The sequence below is a fragment of the Globicephala melas genome, chromosome 8 (genome assembly GCF_963455315.2).
Source record: "Globicephala melas chromosome 8, mGloMel1.2, whole genome shotgun sequence".
NCBI classification, from domain to species: domain Eukaryota; kingdom Metazoa; phylum Chordata; class Mammalia; order Artiodactyla; family Delphinidae; genus Globicephala; species Globicephala melas.
Window position 1 is genome coordinate 87,188,383 of NC_083321.1, and position 16,676 is coordinate 87,205,058.

Here is a 16,676-nt window from a genome sequence, read left to right on the forward strand (position 1 = left end):
ACGGGCTCCAGGCGCGCGGGCGTCAGTAGTTGTGGCGCATGAGCTCAGTCGCTCTGTGGAATGTGAAATCCTCCCAGACCAGGGCTCGAACCCTTGTCCCCTGCATTGGCAGGCGGACTCCCAACCACTGCACCACCAGGGAAGTCCCAAATACGATATCTTGAACAAGGTGAAAAGGAATGTGTTTTCCCTTCACATGAGCAATGATAACTAGTGTGCATGCCGAAGGCTCATGTTTTAAGCTGTTCTTTCTCAACCTATAAATCTGGGACGCCAGCTCTAAAATCTATCCAGTGAAATCCTTCCCAGTCCCAACATAAGCCCTTTAGAGCTCGTCTATGTTCTGTGAAGTTATGTGTTATCATTGCTTTTTATATTACTTATCCATCTAAATATTTCCCAGGCCACCATAGAGAGCACAGCACTAATTACAACTATAAATAATTAAATGGAAATGTTTTATATCATGGTGGTGGGTCATAAGAGTTTGTTAAAGTGGTCAAAATTTATCAAATTTTTTGCTTAAAATTTCTGAATTTTATTACAGGTAAATTATACCTTAATAAAGCTGACTTCCCTCCCCAAAAATAGAATATCCACTGAAGGACTAAAGAGTGTGTGTGTGTATATATATATATATATATATATATATATATATACACACACACACACAAACACACACGCATATATATATGCAGGGTAGTTTTTTTTTTTTTAATTTATTTATTTTTGGCTGTGTTGGGTCTTTGCTCCTGTGCGTGAGCTTTCTCTAGTTGCGGTGAGCGGGGGCTACTCTTCATTGCGGTGCACGGGCTTCTCATTGCAGTGGCTTCTCTTGTTGCGGAGCACAGGCTCTAGGGGCGTGGTCTTCAGTAGTTGTGCCTCGCGGGCTCTAGAGCACAGGCTCAGTAGTTGTGGCACATGGACTTAGTTGCTCCGCAGCATGTGGGATCTTCCCGGACCAGGGACCGAACCCGTATCCCCCGCATTGGCAGGCATTCTTAACCACTGTGCCACCATGGAAGCCCCCCCAGGATAGTATTTACACACAGGGAAATACAAATCTCACTAGTTCTTTGTGAGCTTTTATGTAATTATATGATCTCTCTGAATGTCCCTAAGTCTCCTTTATACTAATATTTTAAACTATGAAGTTTTCTGATTTTTATTTTCAAGTTATGAAAGCTCTTGGAAGGCAGTATGCTGTGGTAGTTAAGAAATAGGCTCTGGAATCAGAAAGTTCCTTGTTTGATCCCACCCACCACCACTAACAACAACCCTACCTACAGGGGAACCCGAGTTATTTTCTCTGTTTCAATTTACTCATCAAGATGAAAATAGCATTACTTATCTTCTGGGGTGGTTGTGATAATTAAATGTTAGTAGATATAACACATTTGGTCATGTGCCTAATGGTGTGCTTATGAAATTACTACAAGTGCGTGCTTATGAATTTTATTTATAATCTAAATCTCTGCTGGAAAATGTTGGCAGTCATAGAAAAATAAAAAGTTAAAAATAAAAGCTGCTGTGGTTAAAACAGGACAGTATCTACTTCTAGTTTTAATACTTAGGGATTTGACTCTGTTTCAGATAGTCAACAGTCTGGAGTTGGGGAGATTTGTACCCAAAACAAAATAGAATCCTGCATAAAACAAATTTTGCTAATTTGTTGGGCTGGCTGGAAGTAAGGGAAATCACCAAAGCTAGGGGGTTTGGGGCAGGGGGGGTTGGGTTGAAGGTTAGCATGGAAGGTGGGGAAAATGTTTGAGCAGAAGTAAGGACACAGAATGAAGAGAAGTTGATCACACCAAAAGGGCAGATTCTCCTAAGGAAGGGTGTTCAAATTAGCCTGATACATGAAGACTGGTTCTTGAGCTATTTTTGCCAAGATTGGGGAGCTGAACCTGGGACAGGGAACCTGGAAGGGAGCTACCTCCAAAGAAATATAAGCATAACTCTTCTGGAGAAGCACAACTCAAGTTAGGAACCCAGATTTTCACAGATTAAGGTCAACCAGATATGAGTTTCAATCAAAGATCACCAAATGCATAAGGAAACAAGTCACTAAGAATGACAGTCAGCATAAACAATAAAGTTAAATTCTCAGGACTTTCAGATATTAGAACTACCAAATACAAAATAAATAATAACATAATACATAATGAACACTCAACAAAAGACCAAGCAAAATTTTTTAAAAATCAATGGAACTTCTAGAAATGAAAAAATATCTAATCATTGATACCAAAAAATTTCAATGTTTGTGTTAAACAGTAAATTAGCTACAGTTGAAGAAGGAATTAGTGAACTGGATGTAGAGCTGAAGAAATCTATACCCATCTATCCCAAAATATAGAACATAGAATCATGGATATAGAGGAAGTAACAAAAAGTTAAGAATATATAGGGGATAAAAGTAAAAGATTTAACATACATCGAAGACCCAGAAGGAGAGAATACAGATAATACAGGCAAGGCAATATTTAAGTAGAGGATAGTTGAAACTTTTCTGAAAGACATGTACCCCCAGCCACATGAAGCACACCCTATACAAGCAGAATACATTTTAAAAATCTACCCCAAGGTAAAATAAGATGGACTTGAAAAACCATAAAGACAAAGGGAGTATATTAAAAAGGTAGTCAGAAAAGAAAGAAAGATTGTTACAAAGAATAAGTTTAAGGTTAATAGCAAACTTCTCAACAGCAGTCATGGAAGCCACAAGACAATGGAGTGCTATCTTTAAAGTGCTGACAAAAGGATAACTGTAAAGTTATAATTATGAACCCCAAAATAGTATCTTTTAAGTACAGGGAAAAAGAAATTATATTTTCAGATAAATAAAAAACTGAAACAGTTTACCACTAACACCACCTACAGGGAAGGAATTTTCTAAAGGGTTATTTCAGAAGAAGGAAACTTGAATCTAGAAAAAAATTTTGGAGGACAGATAAGCAAAGAAAATGATGAACATGTAAGTAAATCTAATACAGATTTACTTGATAAAATGATAAAAATAATTATGAAGTCTAATTTGTGGAGGTTTAATAAAAAGAAACAAGCTAAAATACAAGAAAATACATACTCGTGTAAATTAGGAGAGGAGCAATAAGAGTTAATGTCCTAAGGATCTTGTCTGTCAGTGGGAGGTTTAAGATACTGTTTGTAGGGACTTCCCTGGTGGTGCAGTGGTTAAGAATCCACCTGCCAATGAGTGGGACATGGGTTTGATCTGGGAAGATCCCACATACCGTGAGCAACTAAGCCCGTGTGCCACAACTACTGAGCCTGCACTCCAGAGCCCGCAAGCCACAACTACTGAGCCCACGTGCTGCAACTACTGAAGCCTGCACGCCTAGAGCCCGTGCTCCGCAACAAAAGAAGCCACCGCAATGAGAAGCTCGTGCACTGCAGTGAAGAGTAGCCCCTGCTCTCCGCAACTAGAGGAAGCCTGCACACAGGAAGGAAGACCCAATGCAGCCAAAAATAAATAAAATAAAATAAATAAATTATTTTAAAAAGATACTGCTTGTCATCTTTGTTAAATATGCAGGTAAAATTTTATGACTAACCATAAAGAATGGAAATAGAGTGTTTACTTTCCACAGCAGGTAAAGGGCAAAAGTATGCAGGAGAAACAAACACAAGAGGCTTCTTTTCATCAAATAATAAATAAAATCAACTAGGCTAGTAATTATGAAAGCTTTGTAGAGTCTTCAGGTATTAAAATTGGGTTGGAGTGGGAGGTACAGTGCTGGCAATTCCACAGTAATAATTAAAACTGGGCAGAAGACGAAGAAGGGGTATAAGAAGACTGTTGGTGGCATTGGTGGTGGTAGATGGTGGCATTGATGGTGGTAGATGCTGCAGGGGCTGTGTTGGCACAGACTGAGTTCTGTCATGCCTCAGGCAGAGGCCAGGGCAGAGCCACAGCAGCTGATGAACCAGTGCATGGCTGACAGGTGCCGATACTTCTGTCCATCAGGTTGGGCATATGCACTGCATCTCACAGAAGCCTTCCTCCTGGCCCCAGCCTTGGCCAGAGCAGTTTAAGGGAGCAGGTAGGGAGGAAAAGATGCAGGAGAGCAACAGGACATCTCCCCAGGCAGCACCCAGGACAGTTACCACCCTGCCACACCCTGCTTACCCAGTGAAGGAGGCTGAGGCAGAAGCCACAGGGAATGGGCCCTGGCACAGGCCTCGGAGGAAAGACCCAGATGGACAGAGCTGGAAATCAGAGGGAAACACTGGATAACATGGGCCCTGGCAACATGGGAAAATGTGCCCAAACACAAGTGCTTCTATAGTTAATCAGTAACTCCTTTCCTTCCCATATAAGAATCACAGTACCCTGACCTACAACCATCTCTGACCCTGCATGCCCACGAGTTTCCTTCTGCCATTTGCCGTTGTTAACTTATTAGGGAGTTTGAGATTAGCAGAGGCAAACTATTATATATAGAATGGATAAACAGCAAGGTCCTACTGTATAGCACAGGGAACTATATTTAATATCCTGTGATAAACCATAATGGAAGACAATATAAAAAACATATATGCATAAATGAATCACTTTGTTGTACAGTACAAACTTACACAACATTGTAAATCAACTATATGTCAATAAATTAAACAAAAAAACAAAGTGTTAACTTATTAAATAGGAAAACATGTTTAGAGGAATATATCATAGATTTGAAGAGACATAAAAATGCATCTGAGTGATAATAGCTAATACTTACATCCTCCTTACTCTAAGCCAGGAACTATTCTAAGTGCTTGACATATAAAATCACATTTAATCTTCATGTGCCCAAGATCACACAGCTAACAAGAGGCAGAGCTGGGATTCAAACACACACTCTGGTTCCAGAGTCTTCACTCTCAAATACTGTGCTACTTCTGAACGGTTGGAGGACATTTTGCCTGAAGAAGATACAATTCCAGTTTGGGGTTATGGATGGAATGTTTGCACCCCACCCCCATAATTCATGTGTTAAAGCCCTCATCACTGGAAGCAGCCTAAGTGTCCATCAACAGATGAATGGATAAAGAAGATGTGGCACATACATACAATGGAATATTACTCAGCCAGAAAAAGGAACAAAATTGAGTTATTTGCAGTGAGATGGATGGACCTAGAGGCTGTCATACAGAGTGAAGTAAGTCAGAAAGAGAAAAACAAATACTGTATGCTAAGACATATATATGGAATCTAAAAAAAAAAAAAAAAAAAGCCCTGATCCCCAGCGCGATGGTATTTGGAGATGGGGCCTTTGGGGAGGTAGTTAGGTCATGAGGGCTTTGCCCTCATGAATGGGATTGGTGCCCTTATAAGAAGAGACACGTGGAAAAGATGATTTCCACATGAAGACACAGTGAGAAGACAACCAACTGCAAGCCAGGATGAGGGCCCCCAGAGAACCCGACCTTACTTGCACCCTGATCTCAAACTTCCAGCCTCCAGAACTGGGAGAAATGTTTGTTGTTTAAGCCACCACGTCTATGGTATTTGTTCTAGCAGCTCAGACTGATTAAGACAGTTGAGAAATGATGGGTTATCTTCAGATATTTGAAGAGCTATGTATGGAAGAAGGGTTTACCTTATTGTGTATGGACCAAGATTAGAATTAAGAACATGACTCTTTTCAGCCTACTTTATCACAGCTGGAGGGCCCCAAAGAAGAAATAGGCTTTCTCAGAGGGTGCTATGTTCTCCACCACTGTAGGCTAAATGCACCCAGGGCTGATAACATGGAGAGTATGTCAGCCTTGAGTGGTAGTTGAATGAGACTCTCTGTAAACTCTCTTGCAACTCTTGAGAGTCTGTAGGATCATTAGGGTCAAGACTAAGTGTTCAAATCCGAAGAACTAGATGTTGAGGACTCACCTTTTACAACAGCAACATTGTTCCTGGGTATCTTGGAGCCAGAGCTTGCATTTGTATATCTTAAGACTCTACACACCTGGATACTCTTCCTTCAGCACTCAGCTTAAGCATCACCCCCTCCAGGATATGTCCCCCATCCCATCCCTAATACTGGCTTAGGTGTCCACCTCAGCCCACCTTACTTCTACAATGCCACTTCTCACACTACACTGAATTATCTGTTTCATCATCAGTCACTCCCTGTATTAGTGTCCTAGGGCTACAGTAACAAATTACCACAAATGGGGTGCCTTAAAACAATAAAAATGTACCGTCTCACAAATCTGGAGACTAGAAGTCCAAAATCAAGTTGTCGGAGGGCCAGGCTCCCTCAGAAGGCTTTAGGAGAGCATATTTCTTTGCCTCTTCCTAGCTTCTTGTGGTTACTGGCAAACCTTAGTGTTCCTTAGCTTGAAGTTGTAGCTCTCAGATTTCTGCCTCTTTCTTCAGACTGCCTTCTCCCCTCTGTGTGTGTGTCTCTGTGTGTCTCTCTCCTCTTCTTATAAGGACAACAATCATATTGGATTTAGGGCCCACAATCCTCCAGGACGAACTCATTTTAATTTAACTAGTTTCATCTTCAAACCTTCTATCTCCAAATAAGTTCACATTCACAGGTTCTGGTAATTAGGACTTCAATATATCTTTTCAGGGGACATAGTTCAACCGACAATATCCCTCAGCCTCCTATGCTCACTAACCTGCAGGATCTTTGACGCCTATTTTTATTCCACATATTTTTATTGTGTCTATGGTGGATCACACTCTGTTCCAGACACTGAGAACAAGTCACAGTCAAGGTCTCTACCCTTAGTGAAACTTCCATTCAACATGGAGGCAGACAGCTTAAAAAGTGGCCATTCAATGTTAAAACCAAATACAAACATATTCGTGTGTGCATGTATTTATATAAATCTTTGATATCTATTTGATGAAGGATATTAACACAAACAGTAAAAAAAAAAAAAAAGATAAATTATTTCATCTAAACTGTGCTTTTTGGCAAGTTTATCAGAATCTAAAACGTTGGTTTCTCTCTGTCCCTTGTTTGTTTTCTGGTATTGTGTTCTTAACTCTCATTTGACCCTCCCCTAAGCTAACCTCTCCTAAAATGTTTCTTAGTAGCAGAAAATAAAGCTTGTAGAACGTATTCCTAAACTTTTTTTAAGTTCAAACTTGCAACTAAAGAAGAAAACACTTGTGCCCCCTCTGTCTTCCAGGGCAGTGTCAGCTCTACTCAGCCTCCGTTTGGCCCGATGCCAGGTGAGTATTGCAGTTCAAGGGGCAATTCCTTCTCTTTTGAGCAAAATCAGGCATTTAGGCTTCCATTCTTTCATAGCTGCCTTACAGCACTTGCAAAATTTTGAAGCTTTAAAACATTTATTTTTAAAATGTAATATCAGGGAAAGCAGACCTCATTCCTGAATTTGGAACGCATTCCGTCCAGCATAAGTTTATTGGGCAAAAGCAATATCAATTAAGCCCTTGATACAGTTTTAAAATGTTTAAGATTCTGGCACTGTGGTCTGATAGATTATGCACATGCTTCAGAACAGAAAGAGAAAGACCTGAGGGCAGGTGGAATAACAATTATTTATTGGTGCTTTCTATATGCCAGGCACTTAGTTAAGCATCTTACATTCATTTTAATACATATGTCTCATTAAGTACTCCTGTTGGGATGGAATAGGAGAATTCTTAATAATAATTTGGGGCACTCTCATATGTGTGTGTATACACACGTAGACACATACACACACACACACACACACACACACACACACACACACACACACATGTTCCTTCCAGATCCCAAACTCAGAAGGGCATACGGTTTCTCACTAATTTTGGTAATCTTCAGAGCTGGAAAAGGGAAAGGGGTAAGAGCAGGAGACGATCCCACATATCTGAATGTCTCTATGCTGTGTTTCCCAATCATATTTATTGTCCCTGGAATCTGGTTGTATCTGCTCCATTCTACAGAAGAAAATTTCTGCAGCCTCTGTTATCATCTAGAATTATTCTTCCTCTTTTTAGGGAGAAAAATACATGCTTAAAAAGCAAAGGGTTTTTTTCTCTGTATTTTTTTATTTGGAAATTGGAAATACAGACATGAGATCCTGGAAGCCTTGTTTACTTATTCTTCATTCTGTTCTCAGCCTTAACCACTACTGTGGATATAAATTCCTGGCATGAAACGAAACCTTATTTATTGGTATTAATTTTCACTTGCACAGATGTTTTTTCGGAGAATTATGCTTACGATGAAACCTCTAACTGCAGCTTTCAAATTCATGAGCAGATTAGAAGTTTGGGGCTATAGAATTTAAGATGAAAGTGGAGTGAGTGGAATTGTGCTTTAAGTTTCTACAGGGAATTTTGATTTCCTCTGAATGAATGAATAAATTCACATGTAATTGTTGAACACAGTATTATATGACTGGGTTTACAGAAAATGTGTGGGACCTAAGCTCTGCCCCCATGGAGCTTGCAGATGGATTGGAAAGAGGGCTGTAACTCAGGAGAGAGAGTATCGAGCATGACACGAAGTGCCACATCAGGTGGCAGGGGCCAAAGTGCTGTGTCTGGAGAGTCATGTATGACTGAGTCAGTGTAATAAGAAGGAAGGTCTTGATGAGTCTGTCTTCTCTCCCTGTGGAAGAGTGGGCAGGGTGGGCAGGGACAAAGCTCAGAAGCGGTCCACTGTGTTTGGGAAAGGTGACAAAGACAAGCACCCGCATCATCCTCCCAGCTCAGCCTCTTTGTAACCTGAGGGAGTAGGTCTTAGCTAATTGGATCACACCCACCACCAGCTGGAAAAAAAAAAAATCAGTTTTACAGCCCTTGAGTCTATGCTCCTGACCACGTTCTAAGTGATGAAGGGTTTCCTGCTACAACTGAGCTACGAGATCAGAAAGTCTTTAGCAAACACATCTCTTCTCCTCTGGGACTATTTCACTGGCCTTACCTTAAATGAGATTCTTCTCAGTTTCAGCCTCTCCAGGTTTCCACCAAGGGGAGCTTTCTGTGCCACGCATTCCCTTCTCTCGCTTGCAGTGCCCAGGTGAGCTGAGTGAGAGACTCAACGTGGCCACAAGAGGGCAGCAAATAACACCAGACTCATCAAAGCCAGAGAAAATTTTTTGTGGTCCTCTAACTTTGCTTCACAGAAGCAAAGCAAGCAGCCGTTTCTGGTGCCTAATAGGTGCAAGTCACGGCCAGCGTACAAAAAAATTAGAAGAAGAGTACTGCCTGCCTCTGATTTGGGGCGGGGTTATTGTCTCACCTTATCTAGAGATGCTGAGTCTCACATAACATGTCCCAGAAGCAGCCTCTTGCAAACGGTCCTGTATCTATGGGGACAGAGCTCAGAAGCTGTGAAAAAGATACTTCATTAGATGAAATGTAAATGCCAAGGGCTTCTTATTCTATCTCCTTAAGCCCAAAGGGACAGAATAAGCACAGCGCCTAGCACAGCACCTGGCACATTGAAGGTGCACAAGAAGTGAGAGACACTGAACAGTTACGGCTCCATCTAAAGTGAACTTATCCCCAAAGGCAGAGCGAACTTTAAATGTATGAATTATTTGGGCTGGACCAGTTAAAAGAGGTAATGCCGCTATATTTAATGCCTTTCAAGACATTTATCTATTTAAATGTTGGCCTTGGCGTCAGGCCTGCGTTGGAAATACCATTTCACACGTGGAGAGACCTGGTTGCAACAGAGATGCCTTGACTTCCTCCAAGGAAACAACTTTTGCCCGTTTGTTTTCCCCTTGGCAACAGGCTCACCGGTGATGTCAGGTTACTATGGTGTCAGGAGATCCCTCCTAACCGACTCGGACTTCCACAACAGTAAACAGTTCGCAAACGATGCTTGCACCCGAACTGTGGCGAAGGACATTGCCTGCGAGTCCTCGGCAGGGCAGGGCCACCCGGCCCACCTGGACTCCTACTTCCCGGAGCTCTACGGGGACCACCGCCCCACGGCCCTGACCCCCAACAGCGACTCCCTAATCAGCGCCTCACCCCTGCCACAGCTCCTGCCGCTGCCCTTCCCCAGCGAGCCTGCACACTTCGTGCTGGTGAGTATGCAGAGGCTTAGTTTAGGGGGTCACTAACGTCGGGGCTCCCGCGGCCCTGGCCAGCCTATGTGCTTAGCAACCAGGTCTGCTGGCCCCGGAGACCCCCGGGAGGCTGCTCTGCGCCGCCCCGGGAGATGCCAGGATCCACGCCCATGGAACCCTCCTCAAAGATCCGTGCCAGCCACGCGGCAGGAAGCTCTATCTAGGGATTTGGGCGGGGACGACTGATAAAACAGGATATATATCCATTTTAATACTCTACCGATTGTGCCAGATGTTTCCTCGTTATTCCTCCCGTGCATAAGGAAAGAGCACTGAAGTTACCTCGCAGACAGCGAGGCTGTCAGCCAGGGCAGGCGCATCAGGACTCCTCTCGCCCTCCCCCTCCCTGCCTCCCCTCTCCCACGACATTTCTACCCTCTAGAACCTTGTTCTCTCGCAGTCCTTCCAGAGATGAGTTCATAAAGATGAATGAATACTAGTAAATTTCTTATACTGTAAAGCCCTCAACCACAAAGTCGTGAATCTCTGGAGATGGGATTTTAGACAAAACAGGCTGTGGGAGAGTAGGAATTAACATTATTGAGTATCTACTACAGCCAGGAACTTTTATGTGCACTTGTTCATTTAATACTTGCAACAACTCAGGGTATAGTTATTAAAGCCCTATCTTACAGATGCACAAAGTGAAATACTCAGAATCAGGAAGGTAGTAAGTGGCCCAGCCATGAACTGAAGCCAAATCTTTCCAGCTCCAAGCCTATGAGGCTCTACCCCCTTGCTCACTGAGGGCAGGTAGCCTTCCTAGCCCTCTCAGAAGCCCACTGTGTAGCTTAGGGTCTACTCCTTCCAGGAGTAAATGATGAAATGCTGTCAAAATGTTCATTTTATTATCTTCACATTTAATGTTTTCTGGGGAAAGGACTCTCTCTCTCTACACACACACACACACACACACACACACACACACACACACACAATCTAATTCTAGAGTAAGAAAGGAACTAAAACTCCCACTGCTGATGTCAAACACCAGAGGGGAGAGCTGCCTGATAGGGAGGCTTTGGACAGCAGAGGGAGGACACCTAGTCTGCTTTGGAAGACATGGGCCAGCAGCACCCTATGTTGGGAAGGAAATCTGCCCACGTCAGACCATCACCTAATGACTAACCCCAGTGATCTTTCCATCGTCCTCAGAGGGACTCATGGGAGCAGATGGTGCCCGAAGGCCTCGGCCAACCAGACCCCATGCCGGCCGATGCCCTGCAGAGCTTGGCGCCCAGCACAGGCTGCCTCTCCCAGCTAGAGTCGGGGAGCACTGCCCAGCACAGGAGCTCCGGTTGGGCGGCCCCCCTAGCGGGGGTTCAGTCCTACTCTCTGCACACACTGGAGGATCTGTACCACATGCAGGGGTACCCAACCCCATCCCCCTACCCCTTCACCTCTTTCATGACAATGTCCAATGACCCACTACCCAAGGTGGGGCCCTTCTCCCCGGACGAGGGGGCAGACACCTCTGTCCTCCAGGACCCTTCTCCGTGGACCAAAGAAGATGGAAGCCTGGCATGGGGGGCATATGAGTGCCGCCGAGCTTACTGAGGATGCCAGAGGACTTCTGTGCTTTTCTTTAAGTCAGTGTCTGTATTCGCAGACTGTCGTGGTGTGGCGGCTCCTTCAGAACCGGATTTTCAGGATAAGCCATGGTGCCACCCTTTGTTAATAGATGATGATGGCATTCACTTGTGATCCTCCCCCTATAACCCCACTGAAACACACCACAACGTGAATTCAGTGTGTCAGGGACCATATTCTACTTAGACAGCCTGACACAGGGGTCTCTGGGGGAATTTAGTAACCCATTATGTTCTGAATGTTTTGTTATCTTTGAAGTATCATTTTTAGCACTGATAGTTTTTTTTCTTAAATTACATTAAAAACTTCATGCAGATCATAAAACATACCGATTTCCCTCCAGTTTTTCTTAATTATGAACTATGTGTGTTCTTCAATAAAAGAGAATGCATAGGATATAATATAGATTAGGGTGCATAAAACAAAACTCATTTTATATCATGTGACTTTATAAAGTGTGAAGCATTATATGCATTTATCCCCTTACGGTGACTTGCAAATAACAATAACTTGCAGGTAACAAATGTGACACCACATGTAAATGCTTTATTGTCATTAAAATGAGGTCAGGACACTATGGCTTCATAAATAACATGGTTTTGACTCTGCACTAAAGCCCAGGATGTCCAAAAATCAGGCTAATCCAAAAAACAACACAGACCAAAGACTTTCTTTGATCAATGATAGCCTTAATTAAGCTAGACATTGTCTCTCTGATGGAATAAACTGACAGTTATCAGAATGCATTAGCAAAATGGACATTCTACGATCAAATAAGAATGCATGCATTGTAAGGAAAACACAGAGAGCAGTCCCGGGCTGTCGGCAAGAAACAAGACTACAGAACACCAAGAAGCAAAGGGTCTTTGGAGAAGGACATGTTGTCAGGTCCTTTGACAACATGACCTTTGAAGAAAGACCTTGTTGATGGCTCACCGGTCAGAAATATATAGCTCTTACTATGTATAAATGAAGAAACTGACATTTGAAGCATCAGTCTATCTCATGTAAGTCTGACTGGTGTGGACTTCTTTGGCAATTAAATTCCCATAGTAATCCCCACCAAGCAGTGTGCCTCTCTGCAGGCCAAGCCCATCATAAACACCTTGCACACACTTTAACTTTGTAAAGTGTGAGTCAAGGCTCACAGGTCACACCCACAATCTTCTTCTTGTCTTCCTACCACCTTCCTTTCTTTATTCTCTTCACCACATTTTTCTGACCCATCGGGTCTCTCCTGATGCAGTGCTTTTTCCCTCCATCTCCTGGGGGTCCAAAGCCCCTCAATACAGTCTCCATCGCATCCTCTGTGACAGGGTTCCATGGTCTAGGTAGGAGTCTAGAAAGTACAGATATTAATTCACATTTAGAAGTGAATAATTGATATTCCTCCTTGTCTAGGCCTTCAAGGGTATATATTCTGGTTGAGCAAACACACACATAATTTGTGGAGTTCTCAAAGAAATACTTGAATAGGAGCCTTCTTTTACCTCACAACCTTCATCCCCCTCCTGGGACAGCATCCCTGGAGAAACAAACAAAGGAGCATTCGTGGTCCATAGCTGTTGGGCTGCACTCTCCCGGGTCCCCTGCCTACTCCTTCCCTCCCACCACTCCTTTTCACAACCTGATCTTTACTTTGCTCAATATTTGCTCTTCAGTGGAAGGGGACAGCTTCTACCATGGGAGAGAGCTGCCCTTCTCAAGTCTGCTGAGACTGGAGACCTTAGTCCTGGTTGCCAGCATCTTCGGTAGAGCCATCTGTCATCCAGCCTCACTCATACCTGGACGGCAGGCCCCACATCAGAAGGAAGAGATCTGGCCCTCCCTGTAGATGCAGGGTCTTCACAAGGAAGGATCTCAAAGTCACTTTTCTAGATTGGTTGTATAAATTTTATAATAATTACAGTCATCTACTGCTTACCATTTGTTACTAAGTAGCATATAACACAATAATCATAAGTTTATGTGTAAGTCATAAATATGTATTCCTATAACTTTAACTTTGGTTTAATTATAACACTAAACGTTAGGCATGCTTATTTCTCTTAGTTTGCTATTGTCTATTCACCTATTATGTTCCTCTTCTCACAACCTGAGGATTCACTGGCTCTCAGATAAGTAGAGCTCAGTGACCAGTGGTGTCTACATTCTTCTCAGAGCATCCAAGCCCTTTCATAGTGTTTGGCAAATTTAATTTATAAAAAAGGAGACACACACAGGCCCATACTCTGTCTAGTATCCGTTTCAGTTCTCTAGTCTAAAGGATCAAGTGGAGTGGGGAATGGTGCTAATAATTTCCAAATGGTAAATGACTTTTAAGAATTCTATTTAGCTTGATAGTGTTGCTATATTGCATATATTTTAATTTGGTTCTGTTTTATTGTTCTGGGAATTTACAATACTTTGTAAAAAGTGAAACCAAGATATAAACTTATGCTAGGAAAATGAATTATATTTCCCTGTCCCATTTCCCATTCAAGTACTCTCTATTTCCTACCACATGCCAGGGACTAACTGCACCTTTATGTAATAATGCAGAATGCCAACATAAAGATTATACATGTTCTCCTCTCCCTCTCCTTCTCAAACCTGCTCTTCCCAGACTCACAGCTTTCCTGGGGAAGCCAGAGAAAATTTAAGTGTTCAGGTTCAAAACACCATTTCTTTCAGGTCCCTTAAGATTTAAAGTAAGCAGAGATGGTGATGTCAAATTCAAGCTAAGAAATCTCCCTAGAGGATAATGTCCAAAAAAAGTGGAAAGCAAAATTTTCCCATGTAAAAGCTAAAATATAGGCAATCCCCCCATACATCGCTAAAAACAGATACTATAGTATGTAGTTGAAACTGTTTGTACTTCTCTTACAATGTTATACAAACCCCAAAGAAAGAGAGAAGAAAACCACAGCTTTACCTCATTTACTTAATAATTGCTTTTAAATCAGCGTTATGACTTGCTACAGCTCAGTTAATAATACAATATGATGGCAAGGGGAAGACTTCAGTACTAGAGCACTGTACAGAAAATTCCACAAAGGGAAAAGAATTACTAATCCCAATAGTAAAATATATATTTACATACATACATATATATCTACATACACGTAAATATAAACGTATATAAAGGAATTACTAGTACCTCTGTGATCCATTTTTAATATGTAAATCTAAATAATACATTCACAAGAAATAAAACATCAGGTATATTTAAAGAACTGAAACAACAATTGACGTCCAAGGTTTAAGTCACATTACGTTACAGTCATTCTACCAACCACACATCAAAATTATACTCTTTCTTTATGTTCGATCATGAGGTTCTGTCTAAGGTATCCTCACTGTTCAAAACAATATTACACTGTTCATCTTACACACCATATTTGATAACTACTGACTCTCGAGAGGTTAAGTGCAAAATCGCACACTCTGGCTAAAGAGGATTCTCTAACTAAACTCATCAAGGGAAGGACAGTTCTGTGTCCTCAGCACCTGGCTTAGTGTCCAGCAAGTTGTAGGTGCTCAGTAAATCTCTGTTAAGTTGAGGGAAAATTATACCACAAAGATGAGTAACAACTTAGACCTCAACACTACGGGTGACAATTCTGATGTATAAGAAAGTCCTCACCATGCTTAGGATTTAACTTAGTCATACTCTTTGCAAATCATGACAGTACTGGCTATTGAGTTGTAGTGGTAATACATTTAAGACGACTGATTTCATATTTTTAAATGTCTTTAAGAAGGAAAATTACTGAACCTTTGAAGTAGCATAGAAAAATGTTTATTCATTTCGTATCTATGTAGACTATAAATATTGCTAAGAATTCTTATAAATAAAAGTTATTCAGTGTTTGGTATTATCTCTGGTGTGATAAAAACACATATGATAAATAGATCAGGAATTAGAATCCCTAAAGATCAGGTTAAATAAATAATAAGAAAATCTTCTATAATTATTTGTAAATGATGACACCATGTTATATTTGATCTTTGCTATAAAAGTGTCCTCTAATCATAATCTCTGATAAATGTGTGGGTTTGCAATATGTAATGTCATTGTCAGTATATTACAAGCCAAAAGGAAAAGAGAGTGAAAAAAAAAAATTTACAAGTTCCAAAAGGAAGAAAATGTGGACAAATCAAATAGTACCTAAGAATTAGCTTTTCAAATTGGGAAAATTGATAGCCATCCCTGCTAACCTTCTCTCTTAACCAAATATCTTGAGTGGATAATCTAAAAGTTTAGGGCTTAATAAATTAATTTAATCATAAATGAAATATCACTTATTTCTTAACACTGATAATATATTCACAGGCTTTTATCACAGTAATCTTTATGTTTTTGTATGTCTCAAATGTTGCATAATAAAAATGTCTTGGGAGGGTGGGAGGGAGGGAGATGCAAGAGGGAAGAGATACAGGGACATATGTATATGTATAACTGATTCATTTTGTTATAAAGCAGAAACTAACACACCATTGTAAAGCAATTATACTCCAATAAAGATGTTAAAAAAATGTCTTAAGTAAAAGATGAACTTTTCAAGCAGAATCTGATGGTATCTTCCTAATTTAAATGATAAACTATCAAATGCTCATTCCCCATGGAAGTCTCTTAATGTAAAAACTTTGGATATATTTTATGGGAGGAGACTGACTTACCAGAAATCATTAAATAACCTTCATCTAATAGTCTTCCTGGTCATTTTCATATGGACCAAACATTCACATTGGACCCAGTAAATACTTGTTTCCTCCATGTTTTTGGAACTTGATATTTCCCACAAGGTTTGGTAACAGTGTCCCACAGTCAGAATGACAAAAGAACTTTGCATTAATGAAGAGAATTTAGAGCCACAGTCAAATTTGGAGGGAATAAACTCCCTCTTTTTCTTCTACTGAAAGTCTTTTCATATTCATGTGTCATGTGTGTCTAATTTAATAACGTCTCCTAAATATAATGTTCTGCAGTGTCATTTGCATACAAAAGCCTGCCAAAAAATTTCAGTTAAAATATTCGGTTTAAA

At 41.2% G+C, this 16,676-nt stretch overlaps 1 protein-coding gene across 1 annotated transcript in view; it reads left to right on the forward strand.

Annotated features, from left to right (window-relative positions):
* POU2AF2 (POU class 2 homeobox associating factor 2) overlaps nt 1–11,616 on the forward strand; it is a 35,878-nt gene extending 24,262 nt beyond the window's left edge. The window contains exons 4-6 of the mRNA XM_060304354.1: nt 7,153–7,195; nt 9,719–10,017; nt 11,215–11,616. Of these exons, the coding sequence (XP_060160337.1) occupies nt 7,153–7,195; nt 9,719–10,017; nt 11,215–11,616 (744 nt within the window). The remainder of the gene's footprint in view (nt 1–7,152; nt 7,196–9,718; nt 10,018–11,214) is intronic.
* Nucleotides 11,617–16,676: the final 5,060 nt, after the last annotated feature.